We start from the raw sequence: 25,858 nt of genomic DNA on the forward strand, positions 1-25,858 counted from the left end.
TGTACGCGAACGCGTGTTTGGCCGAAGCATTCCATATAATACGCGCTTCTAGATTCCGCGACTGATGCCGCTGTCCTTGTGGCCTCCTGATTAGTTCGCCCCATCGTGTTGATGAAGTTAGGTTAATCAAGGATAATTTATCCAAGAAAATGCCATAAACGAAATGGGGGTACAATGTATGTCTACCAGTACAGAGAGATGAATTTGTTCTGTTTTTGTTTTTTGTAAAATAACTCTTACACAGAAAGGACAGTTGCCAATATTATCTACCTTGATGGTTTGAAAACACTAGTGGGATGGGATAACGATGCAACTACGTATAGGTTTATAGTTCCATGGTTTGCCATATGAGATTGTGGAAACAATTTCCAGAAAGACATTTTAAACTATTCAGATTCACGTGCCAGTGACTGTGAAACTATTCCGTTCACTGTAGATTTTTCTCCAATTTCTTCCGCTTTTTAGAGGCAGCAAATCCACTGGTAATGACGACGCTACAAAATAATAACAATAATAAACTCCCAAAAAACCCATAATGGACTCAAGCACACTTTGTGCTCCATATATGTACTCGGCTGTATGTCGCACAAAGTGAGCTTTCGCCCACTATGGGTTGGTGGGTCGTTCATTATTGTTTAACTAATGCGTTTCTGAAAATTTACATGTATAATTACTGATTGCCATGGAAATAAATTCATTAATTGCATTACAGGAGCATAAATTATTACTGCTATTGTTAATAAATATAATATTAGTAATAATGATACTGTAGAATACTTTATTTTCGATTGGAATTAATTTTCGCTGAAGGGATGCTTCCGTGAAAATAAAATCCAGTGAATACACTTTTTATCCTCTATTTTACATTCATCAAAAATCAGTGAAAATAAATTCTGTACAAAACATTTAAAAAGCCTTTTCAAAGATAATTAATTCCAGCTGAAATAAAGTATTTTACAGTATAGTCAATGTATGATACATGTACAGTAGTACTACAGACTGATTTATTTAATTAGTTATTTACTTAGCCAGATACCACCAACTTGTCTATTAACCTTTTCACCACTAGTTTCCTCTTTTCATCACAAATTCACAAAATAGTCCTGTTTATGGTCGGCAATTTCCTTCAGAAGATTGGGACAAAATAGCCAATTTTTTTGAATAAAACCTAAAAAATTTACTCAAATTTTTTTCTGTTACACTGTAAATCCTAAATTATGGTTCATTTCCAGAAATATTGAAGAATATACGAAAAAAGTACAGAAAAAAAAAGTCTAGTGGTGAAAAGGTTAAGTCAGACTGTAATTCAAACCAGATGGTAGCAATTGCTATAAAGCCACATCAATGATATCAGTTGTCTCCTAAATTGGTCTCCTAAATTACAAACAGCATGGTGGGGGGAGAATCATTCTATGTATTGTGTGATTCGATATTAATCATCAAAATAATGATGCAAGTAATATGCAAAATATATGCAAATTAGTAGGTAAACCAGAGAGGCCGGTTTACATTTCTGGGGTGAACAATGAATGTCCATGCAGACACTAGAGTCACCCAATAGAATATTTTCCCATTCACTGCAAGACCTCATGTTATGCATAAAACTGAATGTAAACACAGAAGAAACAAAGGTCTTAGTGTTGTAGTAGCTTCAAAACATTGCATGAGATTTGACAAACACAAAAGTATTATGATAAAGTATTAAGGGTATCTCAACTGCATATTTCCCTCTGAGATATTGACATTGAGCTATAACAAGGAAATCAAAAGTTCAAAATCGAAACGTTTGTTTTTTCCGGTCTGTATTTTTCACGCCATATTGAGATCCCGCAGTGGATTGCAAAACTATACAATACATGGCCTAAGCATCATCAAATATTGTTACAATGTAGCATTGTTTTGTAATCTGAAATAGCCACTGTTTAAAACTAATGAATTTTTAATTGCAAGCAGCATTCTGCAGAGTGATAAAAAGAACAGATAGCAATCTCTTCAGAACTACATCTTTGACAGGTGATGAAAAGATTTAAAACTAGTGTTCTGCTCCAAAAGGCATCTAAGATCAGTTGTAATAGATTGGCCAACTGATTAATGATAGATTCAGAATTCAGGGACAACAACATTGGAAGCCTGACAGACAGAAATGTGATCCTCAGAAAAGAATAATGTTGAAGTAGATCAGAAAACAAATTGTCAGTATTCTCTTGGGAGGTGTATGTACAAGCAGGATCAATTAATGAATCAATAAAACTTTGCTTTACCAACAATATGGCAACGCATGTTTCTGCACACTCAGACATCAAATAAAGTATTACAAGTACAAATGTACAACACTCAGTAGCAGCACTAATTGCCGATCAAGCATAAAAATTGCATCGTCTGCTTAAATAAAATTTTAACTGAGCACTGCAATAAACTGATTTAAAGATTTTAACTGACAAAATTTAATTCTTGCAAAATTCAGCTCTTTCATTAATTAATTTTACATATAAGAAACACGTTTTTCGCCAATTCAATTTTCAGGCATAATCACCAAGAGAACCGACTTCAAGTTTATTAAATTTGCATAAATCATTTAACTAAAAGCTGTTAATTTTATAATACTTTACATTTCGGCTAACAAATTGAAGTAATGGATGAGAGGTGATTTCCTTACCTCTGAGAGGTCACCTGGGGCAAAGTAGATATCAAACTTTGGTCATCTAAAACGGATAACATTCCTATTTTAAAATTTAAATCTGATTACATGTATCTACATTAACCATCTTAAGTAATAAGATTAGTGGTTGCTGTAAAAAAACATACAAGTTTTATCTCTTTTTTACTAGCACAATTGGCAACATTAAAGTGCAAAAATTTCGTACTAGCGGTTCTATTCGCATGTACAATTAGAGGCACTACTAAAATACCGTTGACTAATTTATTTTTACTACCAATACAGAATGAGGCAGATCAGCAAAAATACAATACAAGCGTAAAATACTTTTATTTTCTATAAAATAAACACAAATGGTAAGATGTCAGAGTCACATGACTTTTTTGCCCCAGAAGTAGCGGTTTCATTCTTTCACGAATACAAACAATTATTATACATCTGCCATCGTAACGGCATAATGATTACGAGGGTAAGCATCCTCTAATAATACCGTACTCGACCGCGTTAGCGCCCATGCCCGGGCAAGCGCCCACTCCCCCACTTTTGCGCAATTTTTATATTTAGGGTCACATTCGGCAAAGCGCCCACCCCTTCAAAATGCAACTAATTTAAAACTTGGTCTTGCGTAACGAATCTTGGTAATCGTTTTTTATATGATACAGCGTGGATATCGATCGTTGTGAACATGTTGTGAATGCGTAGAACACGGTAACCGTGCATAAACTACGCTTCAACAATGACCTGTTAATACAAGGAAAATGCGGTAAATATTTCATGCCATATACAGTTTACCTCTCAAAAATGGCTAGTTACTAGTTTTTTGGAAAAACTATGTCGTTTATTTGCTGAAATCAATTCCAACAGATCGTACTTCGACATCGATAATTTACTTCCGCATTGCGTTACCGCAAAGTCTTCAGGAATTTCCAAAGAATTGCGTCAGTACAACACAGCATTGTGATTGGTTAATAACCAACTTTACCCATTAGGTCAAAGGACGCCGCTGCAGGTGAAATCTGCAAATGCATCATGGCGGAAAGTGATTTTCATCGAGAGTTTGTGTACGATCCAACACCTTCGTCAGTGGAGATAATATGACAATTTTTTAACTTTGACTGTGTTCCAACAGACTCAAATGTTTTTAATTTCGTAAATTCTGGTGGTACGTAATTAATATTGTAATAAAATGTGCATATTTTTTGTGATCATTTCTGTTTCTTCATTGTGAAAATCAATGACGGCTCAACTAATTTCGTAATTTGATTTCCCTCAAAGTCATAATCTGTCACTTGATGAATCAAATTTTTCATTTGCTCTCTATTTTGAGGGGGGTGCTCGGGTAAGCGTGCACCCCTATAAAATCGTGATTTTCTGAGTTGAGGCCCCTGGGCGCTAACGCGGTCGAGTACAGTAAAAGCAAACATGGCTGCCACCAGGGTTTGACTGGACTCCACACAAAGAAGTTCACTGATTCTGTTCTAAACTGTTTGGATTTCGGCATTGCCATAGTGTATCCTTGGAAGAAAAATATGTATAATAATAAGGTTATTACGAGGATACCTTAAAGTATACACTCAGTCGATACTGCCGCTATGCGTCAGTCAATACTGCGACTGTACTGTCTTCATGCATACTTTGAGGTATCCTCGTATTAACCTTATAATATACATGTATAAATGTAATATGATTTGCAGCTGGGAAGAAAGAAAATTAGAACAATACCGACAGTCGGACGAATGGACAGACAGCAGACACTGGGTAATGCTACACAAAATCTTTTTGGATTACAGAGTTAATAAAATTGTCAATAAACCAGTAATTCATAAATAATAAATATTTTGATTTGTTTGTATATAATCATCAAAATATAATAAATATATATTAAGAAAGTATATGTACATGTAATAAATTTATGAAATAATAAAAAAAAACTATTAGTTCAAGATATTGTTCCGAGTGGTATGATTTTATTTATATAATTTTCTCCCTTATTCACTGACTCAGTCATGCATAACTATCAATATCAGTCATTTCATGCAGTTGCAGGCACATCCCTTGAGATAGTATACAAATAACCGCATACATTCCTATAAATTTTGTATAAGTAATGGAAAAATCAATTATTTGTATCCACAGTTAATTATTAAGCATACAGTACTTTCATATAAAAATATGAGAAGACATACATGTAATATTCAAGGGGAAAAAATTATATTACTGAATAATCATCCATGGTCAGCGAAACTATTAGTCTAAGAATAAAAAGAAATCAGTTTTATTGGTTGGCCCTCCTCCTGATTTTCATTTTATTTTCTGTTACTAGGTTGAGTCTTATGTTTTGTTTCCATGTTTCACACTTTTGTCCATTTTTCTCATTACCACTGACTAAAAATCTACTCACTTAAAAAACATATTTTTTTCTTTTTATTATTAATAATTCAGCAACCTACAAATATAATTATTGGTTCATGATGGTCCATTGAAAAAAAAAAGAGCGAAAAAGACAATATTTGAGAAAAAAACCTTGTGCAATGTTTGAGGGAAGAATATCATTTTTTATTAAAAATACTCCACAAAGAATGACTAACTGAATCAAGGACAATCTAAGCACCATTCAAATCAACAATGGCCCTTCCGGAAGCATTATAGACAAGTTAAGATGACATTCAATTATCGGTTTTGCCCTTTTATAATATTCTTTTTCTTCTTTTCTTTACACTAACATTTGCTCCCAAACTAACGCTCTATTCATCCTTGCAACTGATACAACACAATGTTACAATTCTCGTAATTGCTTTTTCCTTCACCCCCTTCCCCCATCCTCATTGTTGTTCAAAACTCCATTCAATGCATTTCTTGGTTTGAAAAAATAGAATATTTTCAAAAAAAAACTAATGCGCATTCGGTTGAGCTAAAATTTTGCAGCTAACATGATGCTAATTTTTTTATAATTGTACAGAGTAGGCGACTTACTGGTTTCGGCACCATTCAGTTCAGAGGCAGGGTTTGACATACAATGTACTTCAGTGCACAGTGTATGTTGTTTTTTAGTTTGTGTACCCAAAACTTGATGCGCATACTATCAATGCAGAAAATGTTAGGCTAATACATTTGTTAATACAAATGATTTAAAATGCAGCAAATTTATGATTGTGGAATAGTTTGGGCTTTGAACACATGAACAAGTACAATACCCAATCCAAAATGACATGATCCAAGAAAAACAACCACAGACTGCTGCATACCTTTGAAACAATTATTATAATAACTACTAGTATAAGAACTTTGCCTACCATAAAAGTTCAACCACCTACATTGTAGCAGATTTTCGTAATTTATTGGCTGTGAGAATTTGAATTACGTGTTGCTTTCTGACAACAAATGATCACCATGTATGGCATCTAATGTTTTTGTAATCACTGATTTTGACTCAATAAATTTATAACCTGTTCAAAATTTCAACATTATTTTATATCATAACTTCTTTTTTTGCAAGTGGTCACAGTAATACATTTCTTAAACAATATTTATTAACAGTATTTGGTGCAAGTTACATTAAGATTGGTGAAGATTATTCTTCTATATGTTTATAGTGAACTTCATTCATTCATTCATTCCGAAAACCAAAATGCACAATGTACATGCTGTTAAAAAAATTCAATCCCTGGCAGCTTGTTCATGTAATAATCACTAAAATGCTCAAATCCACAAATATTCAAATATCAGAGGAAAAGTTGCATCCATTTGATTCATTGTTTTGTACACATGAAATAGTCACCATGCGTGCCATAAACCAACCTCAAACGAATTACAAGTTGGTTACGTAATCTGACAAAATCAGGCACCAGAAAGCCACAAAGGATCCACTGTTGCAGTATAATCAAACAATTGTAAACACTTTCCTTTCTCAATTTACTGAGAATAACCGATCCATCAATTCATTCCAGATGAAAAGACTTAGCGATAAATTGTGCCATTTACACCTACAGTAAAACCTGTCTAAAAAGAACCCTGTGGAATATTCCATATTATCTTTAATTTATGCTCACTGAAAACTACAATTTCTCTTGACGTATATAATCCAGTTTCAACACTTTTCTCATGAATTACAAGCCAACGTATTGCCAATAGAAATATTCATGTCTCGAAATCCCTAATAAAATGTTTCTTTTTCTGACTAACATACTAGTATATAAATCTCAGCTCCTGTTATATTTTAGTTGTTTCAATGCTTAAATTGAAGCGTTACAGTCATTATGCTGCTGCTGTATTCAAGGCATGTAAATTTCATTGTTTGCTTACACAAAATTAAATCACACTACATGATGAGTGACATTTTAAGCAGCTTTTCCAGATGCTTCTCTCTACAGTCTCAGATATAAACCATATAAACTGAACAGAGCAAAACAAAACTTAATCAATCCATTTGATGTTCAACATCGGTGCCTTAGATGTTCAATGATGGTGTTTAATGTCAGTCCCTTTGGTGTTCTACGTCAGTCCTTCTTGTGTTCAACGTTGTTTAAATTATGTTGTTTATTGAGCTGTGTCAATTATTGCATTCATTGAATCAATTTTGCAATGACATCTTAGTTTACATGAATAAAATGTACATACACTGAAGTGAGGAAAATCTTGCTGCTTTGAGATCCTTGATAGTTAATAAGGTTTATGTTTTATTGGCAATTATTAAGCAGGGGCAATATACTCCATGGTTTAGGGATAACCAAAACGATTAGACAACCTTGTCACAAACCTATCTGACTGACCAACCAACCTTACCACTAACCAATCTACTCACCCAGCAACCAACCACTGACAAATTACAAAATAAATAAATAAACAGATTGCCCATTTAATCTGGTTGATCAATTATTTATTTTTTCTTTATAAATTTTTCACTTTAATATTAACCTGCTAAGGTTAAAGTGCAACTACATGATTGAAAATTACTGCAAAGTTCAACATACATGTATATGCACAAATTTAGAAGCTTCATCAAGCAATTTAATGCCTTGTTTGTGACACCATATTCTGCACATTTTGAATATTTTTAAAATGTTTATGATTTTGGATTAAATGGATATGATATTTTATTGGCAACAACATGATAAAAAATGTTGAATAAAAAAATATAGAAAATAAATGATCTGTTGACTTAGTTAAAGAAGATACAATACATGAAAGACAAAATCGATAAAATAAATTTTCTTTCTTTTCAGCTTTACAAATGTCATTTTTGATGGTTTTTTATTTAAAGCAATACCGAATTATAAACACTGACCCAAAATCAGAACAGAAAACAATTTGAATAAAAAAGACAATTTTTTTACTAAAATATGGCCAGGGCAGGTAGATATCAAAAGATGAATCAGAAAATCCAACAACTGAACTGATATTCAAAGTAATACACTGTATAAGAACATGTGTGTTCAAACAGTTTTCTCAAATTTACCATCTCTAAAACATATAATACAACTTAGGGGAGAGTAGGAAATCAAACGGGCGGTTCACCGCGGCTCTCCGCGGTACACCGGGGAGAGCCGTGGACTGCTTATAATTAGGGGTCTCTACCGTGGTGGCCACCGGTACCGGTTGCAACCGCGGTCGTAGGAAAGGTGTGAAATACATACTAAACAGTTTCCTTTGTGATTCCATGAGTCTTTGAAACAAATAGCTGTTTTTAAATCGAGCAGGTTACGAGCATCGCTGGCATGGAAATACTAAGCATATGGTAATATTATCGGCCCACGTATTTTATTAATAAAAAAATCCATAAGTCCAATGCTGTATACAAATTGTTGTTGCGTGAAACAATGTTGTATTTTATGCATGTATTTATCACCAATTCCAAGAGTAAAAGTCGTAACTTTCGAAGGTACGAGTATTATGACTCGTCCATACATTTCACTTACGTTTGTTACACTTGAATAAAGTCTACCACATGAAAAGAATGATATTTACAAAGTTTTAAATAGCAGAGCCTTCCTGATTCGAGCCTCTTGTTGATTTGACAACGGTGGGTATCATTAATATTTATTCTTTGCCTGTATCGCATTCCAGACAAAAAGTTCAAGATCGGTAAACAAGAAATGGACGAACTAAAATGTCTCCTGTGTTTCACGTGGGACATGATTATTAAAAAAAACACAGAGTTAAGCGGTCATGTACGTTCTATAAATCTAACCTTGCACACATAATCTTGTATTGACATGTTTTGTTTTTTTTTTGGTCAAAAACGACGTTGCCTTTAAGTTAACTCTTAGCGAGAGTTTACCGATTTTTTGAACAAATGTTAAGTAACTATATCGTTTTGCGTCAAACTGGGTGGCCCGAATTTAAATGTCAGTGCGTGAACTCATTGAGGTCATTGCCCATTGGTGCACGTAATTCAAACACGTGGTTATTAGAGTTCAGTCGAAATGTACGCGGATAATGCGATCGAAGTGCGCTGCAAGTTTATTATAAATGTAACATTACGCATAATATTGTATGTTATTGTATGGTTAATATTACATATTCACTTTTTTCGAATAAAATAATTCACCGATGAGTCACAAGTATTTAAAATATGTTCTCGACTTTCGTTAGACACCTGACTCCGAGACCTGACTATCTTTTTCAATGATTTAAATGCGCCCATGTTTATATTTGCGTAATAATTACGAATGCAACGCATTATCAAGTCGGTAATATTGAAATATTCACAGACCCAATAGCCCGGGTTAGTGTCCCAACAATAATAAAAACAAGTAGCCTCTCGGCTGAGATAGCTCCGCTGTTAGCAATGCACATTTCAATTAAAGAACAGAAGATATCATTAGAAAATGAACAATATGCATAGTATCAATGCAATGGGACTTGCTGTTTTCAACAAGAATTCAAAAATATCATTTTTCACCATAAATGATTGTGGTTTTTAACAAGAAGAAAATATCACTTTTTACTAAAAATGACAAAAATATTCACCAAAATTACAGTAGAGAATTGACGATATCATTACAAAATGAACAAATCTGAGAGAGGTCCACATGTAGTACCTATATATGTAATATCAAAGCAATTGGACTTGCGGTTTTCAACAAGAACTTGAAAATATCACTTTTTACCAAAAATTACAAAAATATTCACCAAAAGTAGAAGATATGATCATGAAATGAACAAATCTGAGAGAGGTCTACCCAAGGTACATATATACCAAGTATCAAAGCATTCAGGCTTGTAGTTTTCAAGAAGAAGTCGAAAAAATAAAACTGACACGGACGCCGGACAATCACTCATATGATAAGCTCCGCTCGACAAAGTCGACAGCGGAGCTAATAACTTAGTTTGCGTAATTATTATAAAAGCAATACATTGCAAAGTTGAAATACTTAGAGCCCGTGCAATACTGTAAACATATTTGCGTTATTAGAAAAGCAGCACACTAAGTAAACGATGTTGAAATATTCAAAGCCAGTACAGAGTTGGATACAAGTTGTGTTATTACAGTACCGCCGGATATAACAAATAATTTACGAGATTGAAGCGCGGACCAAGAAAGAAAAGGGTTGCTAAGGTAATGCGCCAGTTCAGTGCGTGACTTGGGGGTCAAACGTCGGTCAACACACACTTGATGTCAGCATCGCCGCGTAGCAAGTTTTGCAACGTACTTGAAGTTCAATTGTGCCCCAAAATGATGTCGACGATCACTCAATTGTCGCAGCACATGTTGTACCAAGTCCATGATACACCCCGTTTCGACTTTGGCTTGCTTTTCCTTCTTAGTGCATGTTCTTGTTCACGTAAATGCGACCTCTCACCAATGTATTAAAACACTTTGAATTTATACTTAAGCGTGATTATATTTGGTCTACGCGAAACATTAATCTTTCTAAACATTTTCTGAGACCATGCATGATATATATTCACAAAATAATGAATGCGATTATATTTTATATTATGTTGATCTCTACGTCTTTCTGGATCGTTTTGTGATTTTATTCCAAGGCTCAGGCAAATAAAATAATGTCAACTATTATAGACTAGTTTCCCAGCTTTTGGCTCAGCCAAATTGGTTTAATTTTTCATTAGAACTTTGTGAACCTTTTAATTTCCCAGTTCTTTGTGTTCATTAATGGTCTTGACAATAAGTGTGAATTGCTGTGCGAACCCACCGCGGAAGACCACGGTCAGCCGGCGTCATGGAATCTATGCATAAATTTGCAAAAAATGCGGTCGACCGGCGAGCACCCACCACCACCGCGGTAATGACCGGGCTGCACCGCCCGTTTGATTTCCTACTCTTCCCTTATGCATATTAATTTGCATTCATACTCTTCTGGATGGCTCTAAGTACCTACTAAATCTGATGGACTAACCAATTTTATGTCTTCTCCGCCTGAGTGTTGGGTGCAAAACTTCAAAAATTTGTATACTGTATTTGCTCTGTATTAGAAGCATATCTCTACCAGAAGCACATATAAAACAACTTTGAATTGCATTTTAAATTTTAAGAATACAGCTTGTTTTGACATAATTTCGGTGCTACTAATAAAAGAAATATGGTAGAAATTTTTCTATAATTTTTTTTTTTTTTACCAAAAGGACATACTAGTATTACATTGGGTTTAAGGTCATCATCTGAAAAATGTTGTCAGGGATTGGAATAACCTTACAAGACTGAAACTGGTATAACTGCAAAAACATTTTTTAAGACAGAAAAAAAAATTCCTCCTATTATATTATGTGCAAACAACAAAGAATGTGTGAAATGCAGGTCCCAAATTTATGCAATTGATTAAAGAACTCTACAAAAAAAAAAACGTAAAACCAAGCATTGATAAAGAAACATACTGATTTGCCAGCAATCAAAAATTGAAAGTCAAAGAAACGTCAATTTTATTATTTTCAGAATAGAAGGAGTGACCCCCTAGGTACATAAACAGTCATATTTACTTTCTACTGTCAGATACCTTTGAAATTAACAATCCTGGTGCAGTAGAATTCCCAAATTGTTAAAATAACTCATTATAACAAAATAAGTATACAAGCAGTTATTTTTATGAAACCCAATATACATAATTAAATAAGCAGTTCTAATGCATTTGTAAAGCTGATACTTACCTCAATTTAAAACATGCAAATTAATTATTTAATAAAACGTGCAAATTAATTATAAAACATGCAAATTAATTAATTACTGGTAATAAAAATCATTTTATTTATACATAGAAAAATAATGGATGGAATATGTGGAGAGCTTTAATGACAAAGGTCAAAACCTCAAATGTATCTTTCAATGAGTATTGATTCACCAATGCACCTGCTTACACAGAGGTCATCAAATTTATGAGTCCCCAAGGTTTGCAGGAATGCCACATATGGTGCATGAGTACTTTTCACACACAAACAAAATCATAGATTGACTGTACAAGTATAAGATAAACTTGTGATTGATATTTACATATACATTGAGGGAGAAAAATAATCACTTGAAACTCAAACTAATTTTGAAAAAAAAAAGCTATTTTATGCAGTAGTAATTTAGGTGGCTGCATATAACTATTTATTCCAGATAATTTGACATGTAAACACAGCTTCAAATTAATTTTCTGATAATTTACATATATATGATTTTATTACACGAGGTTTGTCATTTACATGTTAACTACTGTAAAATACTCAATTTTGCCTGAAAAATTGTTTTGGGTGTTTTGTGTGGATTTTATTTTCACTGAATTTTGAAGAGTTGAATGTAAAATATAGGAAACAAGCAGCCTATCGGCTGAGATAGCTCCGCTGTTAGCAATGCACATTTCAATTAAAGAACTGAAGACATCATTAGAAAATGAACAATATGAATAGTATCAAAGCAATCGGACTTACAGTTTTCAACAAGAAGTCGAAAATATCACTTTTTACCAAAAATGACAAAAATATTCACCAAAATTAGAGAATTAAAGATATCATTACAAAATGAACAAATCTGAGAGCGGTCCACTTGTAGTACCTATATATGTAGTATCAAAGCAATTGGACTTGCGGTTTTTAACAAGAAGTCGAAAATATCACTTTTTACCAAAAATGACAAAAATATTCACCAAAATTAGAGAATTAAAGATATCATTACAAAATGAACAAATCTGAGAGAGGTCCACATGTAGTACCTATATATGTAATATCAAAGCAATTGCACTTGTGGTTTTTAACAAGAAGTCGAAAATATCACTTTTTACCAAAAATGACAAAAATATTCACCAAAATTAGAGAATTGAAGATATCATCACGAAATGAACAAATCTGAGAGAGGTCCACATGTAGTATCTATATATGTAGTATCAAAGCGATTGGACTTGCGGTTTTTAACAAGAAGTCGAAAATATCACTTTTTACCAAAAATGACAAAAATATTCACCAAAATTAGAAAATTAAAGATATCATTACAAAATGAACAAATCTGAGAGAGGTCCACATGTAGTACCTATATATGTAATATCAAAGCAATTGCACTTGCGGTTTTTAACAAGAAGTCGAAAATATCACTTTTTACCTAAAATGACAAAAATATTCACCAAAATTAGAGAATTGAAGATATCAACATGAAATGAACAAACTTAAGAGAGGTCTACCCAAGGTACATATACACCAAGTATCAAAGCATTCAGGCTTGTAGTTTTCAAGAAGAAGTCGAAAAAGTAAAACATTGACACGGACGACGACGGACGACACCGGACAATCACTCATATGATAAGCTCCGCTCGACAAAGTCGACAGCGGAGCTAAAAAAGTATTTTACTGTATTTGCATGACATGAAAAGAAGACCAGATTTAATCTGATGATACCATGAAGCAACCATAATACTGTAAAACCATTTATTTTCACTGACATTTAATTTAACTATTTGGATGTTTTGATCATATTCACTGTGTTTTAACAAATATGTCTAGAAAATGAGTTCTATTGTTATTTTACATGTTCATGTATATTTAATTTAGCAGATTTTACACATCAGCGAAAATAGCAAAATTAGTGATAAATTAATAACAGTATCTGCCCCCCTACCTCCTCTCACTTAAATTGATTAATTCCCCAGTTATGTCTTGAACTGCAGTTTGACTTCTCAGTATACATATACATTTTTGTAAGAACTATCAATCAATAATACCATTATGGTAGACTCCGCAAATATTTAATATGCTTTTTAAACATTTTAGCAGCTAATCTATCATATTTTATACTGAGGTTTGATTTCACTGATCATGAAGTGACTGTGTACTTTGACTGCATTGTTGTACACAAACTGTCATAATCTGACTCCTTATTTGTAACAAGAAAATTCTACATAATTATCTTGTGATGCCAGCTGAGTATACACCATTATCTATCAAGGGCAAATAACACAAAGGTTTTGAATTTTAGGATAGGTATTAAACTGACATTAAGGAGGGATTAATCTGAGAGGGTGAGGCTATCTCTATATCAGGACTGTGAAATCTGTATTAAAATGGTACAATGCAACAGAGAGAATGTGGTTTCTATTAGAGCATCTACACATATGAGAAATGGTGAATTTTTGGTTCTCAATTATTCAAAAAGAATGAGTGCGACTTCTATCAGGGATGTGGCTTCTAATACAGATTTACGGTATGTAATGAAACAAACCTGACAATTCAAACTACTATAAGCAGCGGTGTTCTTTGCTCCAGTCACAGAACTATAAATTTCAAATACCTGTACGATACCCTATCTGCCACTAGAATTTAATTTGGGTGTAAACTTACCGGTAATTTCAGTATTGCATATAAATTCGTTTCACTTAATCACAAGAATTAGAGATGCATGCAAAATACAGAAAAAACAAGCAGCCTCTCGGCTGAGATAGCTCCGCTGTTAGCAATGCACATTTCAATTAAAGAACAGAAGATATCATTAGAAAATGAACAATACGTATAGTATCAATGCAATGGGACTTGCTGTTTTCAACAAGAATTCAAAAATATCATTTTTCACCATAAATGATCGTGGTTTTTAACAAGAAGAAAATATCACTTTTCACCAAAAATGACAAAAATATTCACCAAAATTAGATAATTAAAGATATCATTACAAAATGAACAAATGTGAGAGAGGTCCACATGTAGTACCTATATATGTACCGGTAATAATATCATAGCAATTGGACTTGTCCTTTTTAACAAGAAGTCGAAAATATCACTTTTTACCAAAAATGACAAAAATATTCACCAAAATTAGAGAATTGACGATATCATTACAAAATGAACAAATTTGAGAGTGGTCCACATGTAGTACCTATATATGTAATATCAAAGCAATTGGACTTGTGGTTTTTAACAAGAAGTCAAAAATATCACTTTTTACCAAAAATGACAAAAATATTCACCAAAATTAGAGAATTGAAGATATGATCATGAAATGAACAAATCTGAGAGAGGTCTATCCAAGGTACATATACACCAAGTATCAAAGCATTCAGGTTTGTAGTTTTCAAGAAGAAGTCGAAAAAGTAAAACATTGACACGGACGACGACAGACAATCACTCATATGATAAGCTCCGCTTGACAAAGTCGACAGCGGAGCTAAAAACTGTTTTGACTGCATTTTATTTTTTCTGACGAAATATACATGTAATATTAATTAATATTTCTCCAGTATAGGTAAACACACATGAAACATCAAAATTGATAAATTGACAACTCAGTACGCTTTGTACAGTAGTACATATCATGTTACAAGTCTGGCCATAGCATGTCATGGTAGGTTTCCGTTATTACTTCACCAGTCACAAATGGTGAATTTCAATTAAATGCAATTGAATCATCAAACTGTGAAAATACAAATTACAAAAAATTTAACAATTTGCAGCGACATTTTTGTGAAATATAATTCCCTTGATAAATGCTGTCAATTATCCAATGACGTACATTTGTGATAGCAGAATTTAGCGGTTTATAACTCACTGTGTTATTGACTTGTGATAGCAGAATTTAGTGGTTTATAAGTACGCTGTGTTATTGTAAATTACATACTGTAATATTGTTACTGACTGCAGCAAAATAATCAAATATATACACTAATCAAGTTACAGATGTATATTAAATATTGTGATGTAATTTCATGAAGACAAGGAATAGGATTTCTTTCTGTGAAGTAATTACACACACTATAGAAAGATTGGCATACATGTATATAACCTTTAAATTGTCAACTGCTTTGTAAATTAAATTATGTCTTATATACAGTCATATACTGGATCTATTCAATAAGCTTGTTTAACTTACTGTATACGTCTAACTTGTCAAATCCACATTTGAAAGAAATCATTCCAGTTTTCATGCAATTCATGTCTTAGCTCATGCAGTTTCAGAATTAACCCAGTTCCAGATGTCTAGGCCCTGTCATAATACTGAGGCAATTCCAGCTTGTCTTGGCCCTGTCATAATACTGTGATCATGTTTGACTCTGTTCTCACTCATGACCCTATTCTTGCTAGACCCTCTCTCAGTGATGACCCTTTCTTGACCTCTCTTGACCCTATCTCAGTGTTGACCTCTATTGACCCTGTCTCAGTGTTGACCTCTCTTGACCCGGTATCAGTGTTGACCTCTCTTGCCCCGGTCTCAGTGTTGACCTCTCTTGACCCTGTCTCAGTGTTGACATTGTCTTGTCTGTCTCAGTGTTGACCTTGTCTTGACCCTATATCAGTGTTGACCTTGTCCTGAGCCTATCTCAGTGTCGACCTTGTCTTGAAAAAGTAAATGACGAAACACATTTGTGAGCTAAAATTACAAATATTTCATAACTTTGCAGTCTTCCTAGTATTATTTGTCATGCAAATCTACTGCTATTATTACTTTTCAATAGTTAAAAAATATTTGATTATTTTTTTTAATTTTGTACATACCAGTAAATCTTTAATGTACTGCTTTACTTTGTTAAGTCTGCGTTGTATCAATACACCTACGTGTATCACATCACTATCTGTTCACATATTTGTATTATAGTTGGACAAAACCCAAAAGCTCTTATGAAGCTGACAGAGCTAATAGGTATATTGCAGATTATACAAAGACAGAATGCAACTAAAAATAATCAAAGTACATATTGATTTCAAAACATTTTCATCTCTGTGGAATGAAACATTGTCTAAAGATCACTTTGTATTTTGCTAAAAAAAACATTAAGTAGTCCTGAAATCGATAACACTTACAACCATGACATGCAGCATTTGTATACTATAGAACTGCATGAAATTGAAACTTAGGAAAGTATTAAGTAACCCATTATATTGCAGAAAATAACTTGTTTTCTCAATAATACAGTACCACTTTTGAAATATCAGATTTCTTGAAAGTGAATGTTTATGTATGCATTGTGGATGTACATGCATGTGAAATAAAATTTGCCTCATTGACAAATCACACCACCAATATCCAATATTTATGGTGCTATACCTGTTAATAGGACTACTGAACTCAGTAAATCCATATTTGATTTTAAAATTCAGATACTTAGAGAGTATGGATTACACCTAATTGTATTTCCTTCATTAGATCAACCATAAATGGCTTCTATGGATCAATGTATATTTTGAACTTTAGATGAAAGCAATCCTGATCTTAATGCATGCTTTATAAGTAAATGCAAGGAAGTCAGTATAGCACAAGACGTACAGCTATAATAGATACATTGGGCGATGAAGCAAATTTGCACCCATATTCGTATAGTTTCTTGTTAATGACAACAATGGTATATGTGCAATTGTCTCAACATAATTTCAACAAAATAAATATAACGATTGGTTTTGTATGCCTGACTGCGTTTGGAAGAATGACAAAACTTCACAAGCAAGTAACTGCAAACTGTTTTTTTTGCATTGTTGGCAGAATTCTGTAAATTTACTCTTCTAATGCTTCTCTTTTGAACCCAAGATATCCATGGGACATATTTTCTTTTATTAAGCTCTTCATCTATAGCACAAAATATTGCTTTTGCCACTTTCAGTTGACAGAAGGCTTTAACCCTTCTGTGTGTTATTCATGTTTGGGGCCTACTTCTAAACATGAAAAACAGTGGTTTGTTTAATCACACTTGCGCTTGTATCATCTCGACCAATCAGAGCTACTTATTCAAGCAATTGAAATGTTGGTATTTAATTATTCTTTAAGTACTTTGGATGGTCACTATACACAGGTCTGACTGGATAATAATAAATTCTCATAACCATTATTCAACAAAATGTGCATAATGTTATTATCACCATAGTTTTGACATCGACCCCACTTTTTCAGAAAATGCATTCCAGCGGTGTGCCTGCAAGAAAATTTGGCAATGAGAAATGTTGTAATTACATCTTAAAAAACACTTTGATTCAGGTGAATTTAAAGAGACAATAGTTGTGAACATTTTTTGTTTAAATATGCATAATCACTTAAAGATGACCAAAACTTACCGAAATGGCACAACTGCATGGACTCTACTCAAGGGTAATGTCACGTTAAGCAATGTGAAAACTAAAAGTTGAGCCAGAGGAAACAGCCAGTAACCACCTAAATGACCACCTACGCTGAATAATATACCAGCTACTTTTTATTTCCCCTTTTTTAGGGAGGGGGGGGGGGTTCCTACTGGTATATTTCCATTTTCTCTTTCAACTCGAAAACAAAACTACATCATTATTATGAACACTCACAGCACCTTGATCTCAGCTGACTTCTCCAGAAGCTTTTTACTTGCACAGATTTATTAATCACAGGTGACAAATTGAGAGATAAGGTAAGTGCTCATAAACTCAGTTGTAGGCATTACAAACCTGTTCTGTGAGAGACATACACGTTATCAAATGTGTTTCCATTACAGGTATAACACTGAATACACTTTGCAATAGTCTCAACAATAGGCGATTGGTGATAATGGACTTTTTAAAAGTTAAACACAATTTAAATAATCAAATCAGCAAGTCAAACAGTGCAAAAAGTTGAGAGAAACAGTGTTTGTAAATATACATGTATGTTGTTCATTACCCATTTGCATCTAAGTACTATAAAAATATAATTTTACTGGTAAAATTTTATTGAAATGCATTCAGCAAATTTCAATGTTGAAGTATTAATTAATTACAGGCCATTGTATACCAGTGCACATTATCATATGTTACTTTTACATTGAATTGACCACATAAGGGTTATTAATTAATTTCAATTAAACGAATTTCTCACAATGGAAAAATGTGAAACAGAATTGTTTTAGCAGTTTAAAAAGTACGAGACAATTACCCATCCATGCATGACTTGAGAGAGACAGGAAACATTTTAATCACTTTATAGAGAAAATAATGTACTCAAATGTTTTAATTTCCACTTGTATTTCCTTAGGGACGAACCATTTGATATCCTGGGGGCAGAAAGATTGAAATGAAGCCTACTTTTTTTCCCCTATCTGATATAGAATTATTATTTTTCAGCAGACCCTGTCTCTAATTTTGACATGCATATAGTGTAGGATTGTTTTTTTCAAGCATTGTCATAGAATTTTCTTTTTCACAAAATCTTCCTGCCCCCCTGATATCAAATGGTCTGCCCCTTATATTTTTTGTGAGACAATTTGTTTCATGAGAGTGAAAAACCTGAGACAAAAATATAAGGCAAATGTTTCATGCCTGGTGAGAACACTGCAAGATCATATTACCAATAGTAACAGCCCTATGCTTCTTCCTCAGCTCCTGAGAGCGAGGTTATTTGTAGATATGCTGGCGATCGCCTCTGTGTCTGCGGAAGTACTATGGGAGATTGCATGATGGGAGTGAAAATTCTTTTGATCAATAAAATAATTTTATAAAAGTGAAAACTAGAAATAAAGGTCATGGAATCTGGATGAAATAATAAAAGGAAACTGAACTGGTATAAAAGGGAGGTAAATGTAGCTAGAATGCAAGGTCAAATTCCGGGGGTCAAAATACATCACAATGCATTCATCATTGCGGCTGCAAAGTGACAACAACTATGGATGCAGTAAAAACCTTTATTTGCAGTTTGCGTGAATGGCCGGGAAAAAAACATGCAAATTATGTACTTCAGTAACAGTATCTGCTGCTTTTTTGTTCAAAATTAACACAAGAAATGCTGCCAAAAGACATTTCCTTCTAGTAAACAAAACGTTTATCTTGTAAATGTTATGGTTCTGTTACAGCAAATCTCAGAAGTATTGGGGCATCCAATTTGCAAACTCGCTAGCGAATTTGCTAACTGCCTGGCTTTCAAATCTCGCTGGCGCCGATTTGTGGTCACGTCTACTCGGGCGAGTCCATATTGCTTAGGTGATATACAATGCTTTTACGCGGTTTGAATAAAGAGACAAGTTGAGAAACAGTTTCCCACAAAGAAGGAGAAAATAAATTTTCACATCCAACCGCTAATAATATTCGACCTCATTCGTCATTTTGGAGGTAGCCATCAGGACATCGATTACGAACAGCGAGTTACGAAAACATTGAGTTACAGAAATGACCACGCCCATGTTTTTGAAACCACGCCCACTTTTGTGAAACCACGTCCAAATTGTAACTCGATGTTCAAGGGTGACAGTCGTCGTGTTGCGTCTTGTTCGATATGGGACTCATAGCGACGTATACAACGCGTGTAAAATACGACCACCACGCTTTCAATTAACAGTTAACAGAACTTCGAGTTACGGGCACCATACATTTCGAACTTTAAATAACAGTTAATCAAACTTCGAGTAACGGGCAACATATATTTTTTGTTTTGTTTAACTTTCTAATTATTTAACTCGAATTGTAATTAACAGTAAGCAACGTAGATTGTAGTTATTGTTCATCCAGATACTGTCTTTCATTTTTTACCATGCAATGAGATTGCTTCTTTCAACTTTTGGGCTTAGTCCCTGTACATCTTCACAACTTTACAGAGGCCAGAGTCGTGATACTTCCTCATCGGCGTCATTCCATATTTTCATCATCTCAGACTCTCTCTCTCTTTTATTATATAACGATTCATTGTAAATCAAAAAACTCACCAATGTCTTCCGTGTCACTAGTTCAACGTGTGAAATCAGGCAAACATATTTTCAAATCTTCACATTATTCGATTTTGGCTCGTTTTGTTGCAATAATAACAGTAACATTGTTGCGACATTACAGACACGCACATGAGTTACCAACTCGAATTTGAATAACTGCTAATTAAAGTTACAAAATTTGAAAGTTACTGAATGTGGACGTGCAACACAAACCAAAATGTATGTTGCCCGTAACTCGAAGTTCTGTTAATGTTTGAATATTGAGTTACAATTTGGGCGTGGTTTCAAAAATATGGGCGTGGTCATTTCTGTAACACGATGTTTTCGTAACTCGATGTCCGTAACTCGAACAATTCAGCATCTCAAGCAGTTTGCCAATTCGCTAGCGAGCTTGCAAATTGGCTGTCCAAATACTTCTGAGACTTGTTATAATTTTCTAGAAACTGTACAGCAAATCACAGATTTTCATTATTTATTTATTGTCCATAGTTTTTCTAAATTTCAGGGTTTATTGTTCATAATTATTTACAGTAATAAAACAGTTTTCCGTTCTGAAACCATTTCCAGTTATTATGATTGTGTACATGCCCCCCCCCCCCATACACACACTAAGACAGGGTGACCAGGGGATATGTACGGATATGCGCGAGTATGTTTCATGAGATAATAGGCCACTCCCTTGCTTCAATTCCAACTATATCTCTAGAAATATCATTTGCCGTTTATCATCCATATTTCGATATCAATGTGTCGATTGCGTGCCTGGTAATTCTAACTAACTACTTTTTTTGCAAAATTTGCCCAGCCTTGCTTCTACCAGTCATTTAAGTGAACTCCACATTGTCCTTAACAGTAAAGGGTAATGCAGATATATTGTAAATTACACAGAGGTAACACTACAATACATTTCCCTTTACATCCATTATATTACATAACAGTCTTTGAGCTGAGGCAGTTATGGTTCTACAACCATCACCAGTTCTCTTGTAGTATATGTATACTGCAATGTGTACATCACAACAGTGCAATGACCTTCACAGCCACAGATGGGATTCACCCATGGAAATTAAATTAACATTTGAGAAAAAATCATCTTAACATATTAACCTTAGATTAATTTTCTGAAGCTCTAGCAGATATTGTATGTACTGTATTTGCTCTATTAGTAGTGCATGCACTTTGGTGAAATACAGAGGTGTTTCCAAGATGAAATTGTTTTTACAACAAATTAAATTTTTGGTTTATACGAGAGATTTGTTTCTAACATGACAAATCAAAAGATATCAAATCATCGATGTCTGCTTGGTTTAATTGAAGCAGTCTGAGCAGAAAATGGTGTCCGACTTTCTAAATATGGCAGCTACATTGTGGTATAACTATGGTGCTTAATTTTGAGATTGGACCACAGCTTCATGGTGAATTCTAAAGCAGATCCAAGCAACTCTGTTGTTTGTGTTTCCAACTCCAAACGGAGAATGCAGCTATATGTACATTGAAATATCTAAGTCAAACGTACAGAAGTCATACCTTAGTAAACAGATTTAAATTAAATTTAACTACATGTACTGTAGAATATTGCAATATAAATCACTGTTTTGTTATTAAAATATCAATATGCATATCAGCTTACCATTACAAACTGTTACATTTAAATTAGCAATATTGCAATTTTGTTTGCCAAACATTGAGCTTTATTATGAGTACAATAATCCTGCTGGTTGGATTGCTTTTTCGTTCACAGTAAATATGTACTCGTTTTGAGATTGCAATTTCACAATTTTCACAAATAATAAACTAGCAAATATTGTTGTCTAATTTCTGACTGAGATCATATAATACTGTAAAAGGGTTAATTATTCACTGGGTTTTAATTTTGCTTATTTCGCTGACTGGAAAATGTGCTAAATTAAAACCCAGTGAATATGTAAAATTTAGCATAGAACACATTATCTAAAATGATAAAACGGTGAATTTAAAACTCACTGAATATGCCTGAAATGGTAAATCAGTGAAATTTAAACCCAGTGGAAATTAGTCATTTTACAGTAGTACATCTTCAATTAAATGTTCTCTGATGTGAAAGTTCTTAAACTGGGGAACATTTCTTTAACTTTGGTCAATAGGTGCTTGCATTCAACCGGGCCTGGTTGATGGCAGGATAGTGCATTATAATAAATAATTATAACACTATAAAATCAGAGGATACAATATGGTAACTAAAAGGCAACTATGATAGATGGTAACCACAGACCTGTCATGTGATCACAAACTGGAATACAAGTTCTGTAGTGAAATACACTGTACATGTGTCAGCACTAGCAGTTGTAGAAAATAAGGCGACTGTGGATAGCCACACAATGAGATGTTTCATCTATTCTTCAGTCACAAGTAAAATTTAATTATGCTATATGTACATACAAAACGGCGCAGAAATATACTCGTAATATTTTAGGATTCCACTTTATAGTACAAGATGCATACAGTAGTGATAATTTTAAGAAATAACCAGACCAAAATAATTGAATATTTGTCAAAAATTTGTTTGTTTGGCTCAACAAAGAGGAAATATTTAATGTTACTGATACAAACAATCTTTTTCTGTTATGAAAATAACACACATACATAAGATATAATTTAAACTGTTTTTATCAAAGAATCTATGGTGTGGAGTTGACATTTTGAAAATTACTGGAATTCTGGGAATAACACTAATCAAGACCACAGTATGGTTATTAATATATCACATACACAATGTATCATTATTTTTCTTTGAATTGTGAAAATGTACTTAAAACACACTTTTGTTTCGCCTTTAAAGGTTAATCTCTTTATAAGCTTGTTAAAATCAGAAGAAAAAATTATTTTAACAAATTTTAACAAACAAATCAATAAGCACACAAGTAGTGAATAGTGAAGAAATTTCTTTTGATGCTTTCGAGAGGTTGGTAATTGAAAAGACCTCTATGATTCCTTGTGAATTTCAAAATATATATTTTTATTTTTAAGTTTTAAGTAAGCAAGTATTTGCTCTATGTTTTAGTAGTAAATCTCTCTACTGGATCATGGAGATATTTCTTTGACCATGGACATACCTTTGTCATTACATTAACGTATTCACTCACAAAATAAAATATATCACATTTTTTACAATTTTTTCACGAATTGAAAATTATTTTCATTTAGTCAAAATTGATCAAAAAAATACTTAAAAATGGACAAAATATTGGCTGTAAAAATGATGATGGTCAAAGCACCAAGCATCAGTCAATCCATGGAGCTAAAACATTACTAATAAAAATATACTATAACTCCCTACATACCTGGTTTTAAAGATGAACAGCTGGGGGGTCTGGATCAGGAGACTCCCTTCCATTCTTGGAGATGTCCACATAACCACGGCGCTCCCCATATGGACCACTTTCAATAGATTCTCTGGCGGCTAGAAAAACATTTCTTAACCCAACTTTTATCTGCTTTCGGCGGAGGAATACAACTCCTAATATACACGCGATAAGGAAAGACAGAATGATTCCGAGGATTACGTAAGATGGTTCCAAGTAGTGTTCAACTGCTATCGCATGCTGACATTTAAAGTCTGCTGCATCTAAACTCATTATGTTTTGGTTGGCGTTTTCATACGGATAGTAGCCTTCGGCGCATACCAGTTTTTCTTTGCCTGGCAGGGTGACATTGGTACTCTGCATCCAGGCGTGAAAATACCGGAGGTCACAATTGCATCGGAAAGTGTTTGGAAACAACTTGATGGTGAGATTGGGAAACTTGTCGAATTCCGAGAGTACAGTTTTATCCAACGTGTATAAGCCGTTATCCCTGAGGTCGATCGTTTTCAGATGTTTCAAAACTGATGAGTTGAACGTGCCGTATTCGATGGTTCCAATGCTATTGTTTTTAAGGGAGATCACCTCAAGTCGCTGCGAGTTTACGGCCCCCTTATTGACGTAAAAAAGTCGCACCGGCAGCAAGACGAGTTGGTTGGAGTCTAGCCATAGATATTTGAGTTTCGGTAGATTCGATTTAACCAAGGAATGTCTGAGACTGTTGACAGCTTCTGGCGAATACAATGCGTTTTTCAGACTCAAACTGGCCAAGTTTTCGAGAGTGTTAAAAATGGTAATGGACGTGAAATTCAGATTATTATTGTCCAAAATAAGTTCCTCTAACATCGGAAGATTATTTTTAACAAATGCCTTTCCGGTTACCGTTACAATGCTGTTGTTAGAGAGATTCAGTGTCTGTAGCTTTGGTAGATCACCAATGGAGTTTTCTTTTAGCTCCATTCCGCCGGGATTATTCTGTACGAAAAGATGCGTGGTATCCGCAGGACAATCCTTCACCGGGTCGATGCCCACACCAATACAGCTCACTACGTAAAAACTGTTGTTTCTCTCACACTGGCACTTGGGGTTGAACATACATGCTTCTGGGTCCCCTGACACCGACCCGATCATCGTCGACGACAACAAAAGTAACGCATATGGAATGACAACAGTTAATAGATGATAAAACGAGACTCTGGCAGTTGACTCCATTTTGCAAAAATGGCCCACACACAAACAGGCACGAAACTCACTTCAAATTCAGAAAGTTGATACTTGCGTCGATAGTTTGCAGAATGGCTTAACAATACAAAATACGCACTGTCGAGATATGAGAGAATCCTGTCTGGACGAGTTGCTATGAAATATCCGTTAAAGTCCACGGCGTCTACCGGAAAAACTTTTCACAAGCTACCACTCTCTCGTAGCGGAAGAGTGAAACTTACTCACTGTATTTTGGTTTGCTAATTTATGACGCGTTACCGGAAGTATCGTGACGTCAGGATTTATGTTGAATTGAATTCGGTAGCAAAAAGTTTGCAAATATAACATTTTGAAGGACTTAAAATATAGACCGGAAAATAAACTGACAATATTCTATACTCATATCTTGGAATTGAAAAGGTGATATTAACAGAACAGCAGATTAATTTTACGAATGGTTGGTCATGTGAGGGCGCAACACCGCTTGAAGATCCCCCCACATTTGAAATCATTATTTTTTACGTTTAGTTGCCGCACTTCTACTCTTTTTAATTGAAGACAAATGTGTAACTCTGATTAGCTAATGGTTTAAAATTAAGGAATTCGTGCAGTAAGCTGTATAG

At 34.0% G+C, this 25,858-nt stretch overlaps 1 protein-coding gene across 3 annotated transcripts in view; it reads right to left on the reverse strand.

The window, feature by feature from the left end:
* The window catches only part of LOC100372692 (trophoblast glycoprotein-like), a 69,837-nt gene extending 44,383 nt beyond the window's left edge, over nucleotides 1–25,454 (reverse strand). For 2 of the 3 annotated variants that reach the window (XM_078013557.2, XM_085505086.1), the window contains exon 1: nucleotides 24,015–25,454. In XM_078013557.2, coding sequence (XP_077869683.2) covers nucleotides 24,021–25,244 — 1,224 coding nt within the window. In that variant the 5' untranslated portion in view covers nucleotides 25,245–25,454 and the 3' untranslated portion in view covers nucleotides 24,015–24,020. Of the gene's footprint in view, nucleotides 1–15,241; nucleotides 17,971–24,014 lie in introns of those variants that run through there. The other variant, XM_085505085.1, reaches the window with a different exon arrangement.
* Between the last annotated feature and the right edge of the window lie 404 nt (nucleotides 25,455–25,858).

Source organism: Saccoglossus kowalevskii, chromosome 11 (assembly GCF_978046115.1).
Source record: "Saccoglossus kowalevskii chromosome 11, keSacKowa6.1, whole genome shotgun sequence".
Lineage (NCBI taxonomy): Eukaryota > Metazoa > Hemichordata > Enteropneusta > Harrimaniidae > Saccoglossus > Saccoglossus kowalevskii.